This window comes from Plecotus auritus (assembly GCF_963455305.1).
Source record: "Plecotus auritus genome assembly, chromosome: X".
In the NCBI taxonomy this organism is placed as follows: domain Eukaryota; kingdom Metazoa; phylum Chordata; class Mammalia; order Chiroptera; family Vespertilionidae; genus Plecotus; species Plecotus auritus.
Genome location: NC_137784.1, coordinates 58,653,749 through 58,661,951, shown reverse-complemented (window position 1 = coordinate 58,661,951; position 8,203 = coordinate 58,653,749). Strand labels below are relative to the sequence as shown.

General features: G+C 41.8%; 1 protein-coding gene across 1 annotated transcript; it reads left to right on the top strand.

Moving 5' to 3' along the window:
- The first annotated feature begins 706 nt into the window (after window positions 1-706).
- NAP1L2 (nucleosome assembly protein 1 like 2) lies at window positions 707-3,295 on the top strand. Its single transcript, XM_080653911.1, has one exon. It carries the CDS (start codon window positions 1,138-1,140, stop codon window positions 2,530-2,532), a length of 1,395 nt encoding a protein of 464 aa, XP_080510037.1. The 5' UTR covers window positions 707-1,137; the 3' UTR covers window positions 2,533-3,295.
- Window positions 3,296-8,203: the final 4,908 nt, after the last annotated feature.

The following is an 8,203-nucleotide window of genomic DNA, read 5'->3' as shown; positions in this document are numbered from 1 at the left end:
CTGAGACCAGCATTGTTAAATTTTTAGTGTTTTCTGTCTAGCCTCTCCTTCTAAGCTCCTCCACCACCTACTATTCCCCTTTCCAGATCCCAGGGCTAAAATCAAAGGGATAGAGTTAGGATGGATGGATGTCTTGTTCTCTCCCCTGGTCCATTTTATTTTATTTTATTTTTCTATTTTTTTAATTGAATTTATTGGGGTGACATTGGCTCACAAAACGATACTTGTTTCAAGTGTACAACTCTACAAAACATCGTCCTCACACTGCATCTGCGCCCATTGCCTCAAGCAAAATCTCTTTTCTGTCCTCATTTCCCCCATCTTTGCCCACATCCACAAAACCCCCACCCCTTTTCCCTCTGGGTATCACCACACTGTTGTATGTGTCTTTTTTTTTTTTTTTTTTTTTGCTTAATTCCTTCACCTTCTTTTAGTTACAATTTTCTCTTCACTCTTTTGAAATTATAAAAGTATAATACCAGTTGAAAATTGAAAGGCTAAACTAATACAATATGGGTTTCCAGAAAATTCGGGGAGAGGGGTTGTTGGAGGATGAGGAGGTGGTAAATGAATCAGCCATATTCTCAGAAGGTGAGTGGAATTAGAAACTTGATAGATCTAATAATTTATTGGCTCAGGGTTTGTCAATTAAGACAGCCCAGCAAATGAGATTAGAGCAGAGTTGTGGGAGGGAGGGAGTGACGCAGCAAGCTACTGGCACCAAGAAAATATAGCGAAGAGACAGCTGCGTTATCATATTGCGGAACCATTGTTGTTGTTGTTTGTTTGTTTTTTGTTTTTTGTTTGGTTTGGTTTTTTAACTAGCTGCTGTTTGCGGAGGTCTACCCACTGTGACACTCTGCATCTCTGGCGGGGTCCTGCAGGTTCACATCGCCATCTCGCCATCCTCTGCACCCAAGCCCAGGCCACCGCTGCCTCGGTTCAGTTCTCACAGCTCAGCACCGCCTTCATCCCGGCTGCAATCCCAACCATCGCTTTCGCAGTCTGGCCGCTACCGCTAGTTGCACCTCTGCAACAGGCATCGCTGCTTCTGATATTCGGTGAGTCTTTCCCTGCGGAGGTCAGATCTCCTGATCTTGGAAGTAGCCACATTAGACGTGTACGGTCCTTTGAAAAATGGCCGAGTCAGCCGACAGAAAGGAATTGATAATATCCACTCAAGAAGAGGTTGGTAATAAGGTGATGGTGGAGGGGCCCGGGAAACAGCCAGAGCACGGTGAAAATGCCGCAGCTGGGCCTGGAAATGATGGAGAGCGCGGTGAAGAAGCCGCCTCTTGGCCTGGGGAAGAAGGGGGGAAATGTGAAGATGCTGCTGGGTCCGGGGAAGGCGGGGAAAAAGGTGAAATTACTGATGAGGACTCAGACCCAGACCGTCCAAAAGGACTTATTGGTTATCTTTTAGATACAGACTTTGTTGAAAGCCTACCTATGAAAGTTAAGCACCGTGTGTTAGCCCTCAAAAAGCTTCAAACTAGAGTGGCGAATCTAGAATCCAAATTCTTGAGGGAATTTCATGAAATTGAGAGAAAGTTTGCTGAAATGTATCAGCCCTTGTTGGAAAAAAGACGTCAGATCATCAATGCAATCTATGAACCTACTAAAGAGGAATGTGAATATAAATCAGACTATGAGGACTATGATGATGAGGAGATGTATGATGAGGAAGAAATGTATGGTAATGAAGATGGTCTGGTACATGAGTATATGGATGAGGGTTATGAGGAAGATTATTATGATTATGCTATTGTGGAGGAGGAGGAGGAGGATGACGACAATGCTGCTGCTGCTGCTGCTGATGATGATGACATTGAGGCTGCTGGGGAGAATAATGAAGATCCTCAAGGAATTCCTGATTTTTGGCTGACTGTCTTAAAAAATGTTGACACACTCACTCCTTTGATTAAGAAATATGATGAGCCTATTCTGAAACTCCTGACAGATATTAAAGTGAAGCTTTCAGATCCTGGTGAGCCTCTCAGTTTCACACTGGAATTTCACTTCAAACCCAATGACTATTTCAAAAATGAGCTGTTGACAAAGACCTACGTGCTGAAGTCAAGACTAGCATATTATGATCCCCATCCCTATAGGGGAACTGCAATTGAATATTGCACAGGCTGTGAAATTGATTGGAATGAAGGAAAGAACGTCACTTTGAAAACCATCAAGAAGAAGCAGAAACATCGGATCTGGGGAACAATCCGAACTGTGACTGAAGATTTTCCCAACGATTCATTCTTCAATTTCTTTACTCCTTATGGAATCAGCTCAAATGGAAAGGATGGAAATGATGATTTTTTACTTGGTCATAATTTACGTACTTACATAATCCCAAGATCAGTTTTATTTTTCTCAGGTGATGTACTTGAATCTCAGCAGGAGGGGGTAATTAGGGAAGTTAATGATGCAATTTATGACAAAATTATTTATGATAGTTGGATGGCTGCAATTGAGGAGGTTAAAGCCTGTTGCAAAAATCTTGAGGCAATGGTAGAAGACATTGACCGCTAAGGCAGATCTACACGGCCCTGAAATTAACAGCCTTAGATCTCGTTAGTCAAAATAAAAAAAAGTTAATTAGTCTTGTGTTCTGAATTTTTCTTAGAATATTAAAGCATATGTCAGAAATATAAAAGAAGTTCAAATACTAATTCATTTGATCTTGCATTTTAATAATAGAATGCTTTCAAGTAATGTATTCTGTGGCAAATGATTTAAGACATTAAATTAGTGTGATGTATTTTAATCCTTCTGAAGTCCTCTTGTCATGTAGCTATCAATTTGTTGATGTGAATATTATCCGGACTGCTAAATGAGACCCAATTTTTTTTTGCTGTTGTTTGGGTAATTTTGTTTTCTTGGTCCTTTAGCTAGTGAGTTTAATGTTGTCATGCCTGCTTCATTTTGCAATAAAAATGCAGTAGAATTTAAAACTTGAATGCTTAAGAAGCCTGCATATGGTTAAGAATTTCAGGCAAAGTCAAATTTATTGTTAATGATAGCTTGTTCATAGGCTCTTATATTATGTAATTATAATAAATAATGAAACTTAGTAATACTGAGGTTATTGTTTATCAGTGAAATGTTAATCACAGTACTTTTAAAAGTCTGACACATTGTACTGTGTAATTGTGTAAGCTGTAATTACATTGTGTAAATTTTTTTACTATACAACATTTAATCATTCATTGAAAGTGATCACTTTACCATTTTGAAAAGACTTCATGTTCTTTCACTGCAAAATAAAATGAATAAAAATTTCAGTGTATCATGTTTTAAAACTGATATTTTTTTCTGGTTATAAAAGTAATATGTTTATTGGTGAACATTTGGAAAATACAACAAATATTTAATTAAAATACTGGGTGGGTGGGAAGAGATCAAACAAAGAACTTGTATGCATATATGCATAATCTATGGACACAGACAATAGGGTGGTGAAGGCCTGAGGTGAGAGGGAGCAGGGGGAGGCTAAAAGGGTCAATGGGGAGGGACATATGTAATACTTTCAACAATAAAAAAAACCCAAAACCTCAAAACAAAAAAAGCTCTAAAATTCATATTCCCATTCCTTAAAGATAGGCACTGTTAATGTTTTGATTTATTTTTTACTATTATTTTTCTATGTGTACATATGCATGCAAATTTACTAAACACTATACTTAGATATGCAAAGACAGTATAACTTTTTTATTGTTTATAACTGATCTAGTCTTTTTAAACATTTTTATTGTTGTTAATCTTTACCAGAGGATATTTTCCCATAGATTTTTAGAGAGTGGGAGGGAGGGAGGGAGGGAGGAAGAGAGAGAGAGAGAGAAAGAGATGAGAGAGACACAAAAATTGGGATTGGTTGACTCAACCAAGGCCAGGGATTGAATCTACAACCCAGGTACCTGCCCTTGACCCTTCGGTGGGCTGGTTGACACTCTAGCTACCGAGCACACCAGTCAGGGCATAACTGATATAGTCTTAATTCTAAGACCACCTTTACTGCCCAGGTTTTCAAGGAAACAAAAATCTCAAATTTAACCAATTCAGTGAACTCATTGCTATTTAGTAGTTTAAAAACTCTGTATAAAACAACAAGGTTTTATGTGTTAGTCAATATTTCAGATTTACCTACCCTTCTGGATGTATAGAGGCTTATATTGCTTTATGGCTTGGGTAGGGAGCATACACTGAGGAGACAGTGAGATGTGGTTGGTCAGAGAGCTGACTTCGTCTCAGAGCCTACTTTGCCTTCTTCAGGTATGGAAATCCAGAGATTTGGCTTTCCCCTTTGGCAGACTCAGTGAAAGTCACATCTATCCCACTGGGACAACAGAGAACGTGTGTGTGTGTGTGTGTGTGTGTGTGTGTGATTATTAATTTCTTTTTTTATTTTTTTCAATTACTGGTACAGTTGACATTCAATATTATATTAGTTATTAGCTTCTGGTGTAAATCATACTTTACAACATGTCCGCCCCCCCCCCCCCCCACAATATTTTCAGTACCCACCTGGCACCATACACAGTTATTACAATATTATTGACTATATTCCCTATGCTGTACTTTACATCCCAGTTACTATTTTGTAACTACCAATCTATACTTCTTAATCCAACATGGAACTTCTTAATCTCTTCCATACCTTGTGAATGCTGAGAGTGGGTACGAAGTGATAACTCTGTCTTATTATGGCTGCCTATCCACTCTACATCCCAGGTGGTTGTAATGTGATCCCACAGAATTATAAAATGAATGTGGAACAAAAGCTCTTCTGCTTGTGAGTTATTTTTTCACTATTGAACATACTCATTCCTTCAGATTTTGGCTCAAAGAGGTAAGTTTTATAACACTGCCTGTATTTCTCATTCTGTGTCATCTCTCTATAATCAGCTGAGGAGGAAGGCATGGGATTTTTCCTCTTCTTGTCTGGACATAATATCATATCTTTCTCCCAGGTACAATAGTAGATACTCACTTGCTTGGGGTTGCAATAGTTGACAATATATAGGGAAACAGAGACAAGTTAATATTATAGGGCAGTGGTCAGCAAACTGCGGCTCTTGAGCCACATGCGGCTCATTGGCCCCTTGAGTGTGGCTCTTCCACAAAAGACCACATCCTGGGAGAGTCTATTTTGAAGAAGTGGCGTTAGAAGAAGTTTAAGTTTAAAAAATTTGGCTCTCAAAAGAAATTTCAATCATTGTACTGTTGATATTTGGCTCTGTTGACTAATGAGTTTGCCAACCACTGATATAGGGGAACCTAAATATGGAATTTTTCCCCATGTTTACTTGACAAATGTAGACCTTTTCACAGTTTTCATCACTGTTAATCTCAACCTCTATTAAATTCCTGACTCTCCCCAAACCCTTCTCACCCAGAAATATTAAGCCCCCTTTAATTGTGTTTACTTTTATTGTGCATTAAAAAGTCAGGAACATGGGTGTATCTTTTCTGCTGTTTCACAGAAGAGAACCAGGCATCTTGAAGTCCCTCCTGTCCCTTTCTCTTGCCTTCATGAGGTAGAGCAGTAAAACTGCTTCTGGGCTTTCTATAAGGGCCGAACAGTCCCCTTTGCTGTATCTCTCATGGCAATGGCCTCCGGCCTAGACCATGAGAGACATACCCATAGTTGAAAAAGTTGGATGCATTCATTATTGCTGTGAGGCAGAACACACATCATGGGGAACTATTGGATGTTATCAGTAAGTGGGTGTTAAAAATCACATTGCAGGATTTGGGCTTTGATTGTGTGATTTCATGGAGGGTCTAACAAAATGGAGGTTTACTCTATATTGTAGGGAAAATTTTAGAATTAGCAGCTCAATAAATCTTTATAGGGAGGAGAGACTAGAACAAGAATAAGTCTATAACTGGTGAAAAGGTTGTAGCCACTCATTTTAGCTAGAATGGCAAGGATTTGGTATTTCTTGGTTGGCACAGTGACCTTATTTTTGTCTATGCTTAGGCAAAATTAAGTGGCTTTGCTTTGTCACATTTAATTGTAGTCTTAGAATAACCTGGTCTGAGGCTGTTCTGTGATATGGTTTATGTCCAATAAGAGAATAACATGGCCTAGCTGTGAATATCAGGCCAGCTTCCTGATGTCAGGGACTGCTTTTTATATTTCTTTCTCTTTCACCCCTTCTCAGAGAGGTAATTTGAGACTCAATTTTCCTATAGCTTGTGATGTGATGACAGTACATTTGATTTGGTTTTAGACTGGTGTAAAGGCCCTTTAGGCCTTGAGAGTAGCCATTAGCTTCAGCCCACATACCAGAGAGTCCTGTACTAGGGTTTAGGACACAAGTATAACTAAAAATAGAATTTTACCTTAATTCTTTTTGCAACTGTTCTTAAAAACATAATTCATACAGTCCTGGAGGAGTTTTGAGGTCATTATTGGGCCTTGTTAGAGTTTTGGTATTTTTAAGGAATCCTATCTAATAAAAGAGTAATATGCAAATTAACCATCAATCCACTACACCCACAAGCCACGCCCGCCAGCCAATCAGGAGTGAATATGCAAATGAACCCAACCAAGATAGCTACAGCCACAGAGAGCTGGAGGAAGGCTTGGGTTTCCGTGGCAATGGAGGAAGCCAAGCTTTCTGCCTGCCCTTGCCGGCCTAGGCCTCCACTCAAGGCTACAAAGTTTCAATGATAGAAGATACATAAATCCAAACAGAAATGGCAGCAGCCACGGAGCTGGAAAGAGCAGGAGGCTAGGGTTGCCCCTGGCAATGGAGGAAGCCAAGCTTTCCGCACACCCTGGCAGGCACAGGCCTCCGATTAAGGCTACAAAGTTTCAATTATAGAAGATACATAAATCCCAACAGAAATGGCTGCCACCATGGAGCAAGCAGAAGACTTGGCTCCGCTCCAGGCTACAAAGTTTCAATTGTAGAAGATAAATAAGCCCCAGATACCAGGGCCTCTGCTTGGGTCACCAGGGGGCGTGGCCAGCCTGCAAACCACCACAGGCCCCTTGCCCAGGCCACCCCACACCCCAAGGGAACCCTCACCCTGATCCGGGACACCCTTCAGGGCAAACCAGCTGGCCCCCACCCATGCACCAGGCCTCTATCCTATCTAATAAAAGAGTAATATGCAGATTGACCATCACTCCAACACACAAGATGGCTGCCCCCATGTGGTCAAAGATCCTGCTCCCATGTGGACACAAGATGGCCACCACAAGATGGCCAGCAAGGGAGGGCAGTTGGAAGGTACCAGGCCTGCAAAGGAGGGCAGTTGTGGGTGATCAGGCCAGCAGGGGAGGGCAGTTGGGAGGGACCAGGCCTGCAGAGGGCAGTTGGGGGAGATCAAGCCTGCAGGGGAGGGCAGTTAGGGGTGACCAAGCTGGCAAAGGAGGGAAGTTGGGGTGACCAGGCCTGCAGGGAAAGGCAGTTGGTGGGGACCAGGCCTGCAGGGGAGGGCAGTTAGAGGTGACCAGGCCTGCAGGGGAGGGCAGTTAGGGGTGACCAGGCCTGCAGGGGAGGGCAGTTAGAGGTGACCAGGCCTTCAGGGGAGGGCAGTTAGGGGTGACCAGTCCTGCAGGGGAGGGCAGTTAAGGTCAAACAGGCTGGCAGGGAGCAGTTTGGCATCAATCAGGCTGGCAGGGGAGTGGTTAGGGGGTGATCAGGCTGGCAGGCAGAAGTGGTTAGGGGCAATCAGGAAGGCAGGCAGGCGAGCAGTTGGGAGCCAGCAGTCCTGAATTGTGAGAGGGATGTCTGACTGCCTGTTTAGGCCCGATCCCGTGGGATCGGGCCTAAACAGGCAGTCAGACATCCCTTGAGGAGTCCCAGATTGGAGAGGGTGCAGGCTGGGCTGAGGGACACCCTCCTCCCCGTGCATGAATTTCGTGCACTGGGCCTCTAGTATACTTAATATGTAAATATAATAAAATTTAATTTGGGGGCACGCAATTTATAGTGCAAATTACAGTATTTAGTATTATATATCATATGGCATAGAAATCAGTCTTTGAAGCCAGGCTGCTTGGATTTAAATTCCAATTATGTAACTTATTAGTTGGGTGACCTTGTGCAAGTCACTTTATGTGTCTCAGTTTTCATATCTTGAAAGACAGGGTAATTATTGTGAACTACCTCATAGATTATTATGAATGTCAAATTGATTTATATAAAGTGCTTTTAAATATGCATAGCACATAGGTGCTGATAGG

Bases quoted from the DNA above. Each gene is read 5' to 3' on its own strand.
- NAP1L2 (XM_080653911.1), top strand. From the start codon at position 1,138: ATGGCCGAGTCAGCCGACAGAAAGGAATTGATAATATCCACTCAAGAA.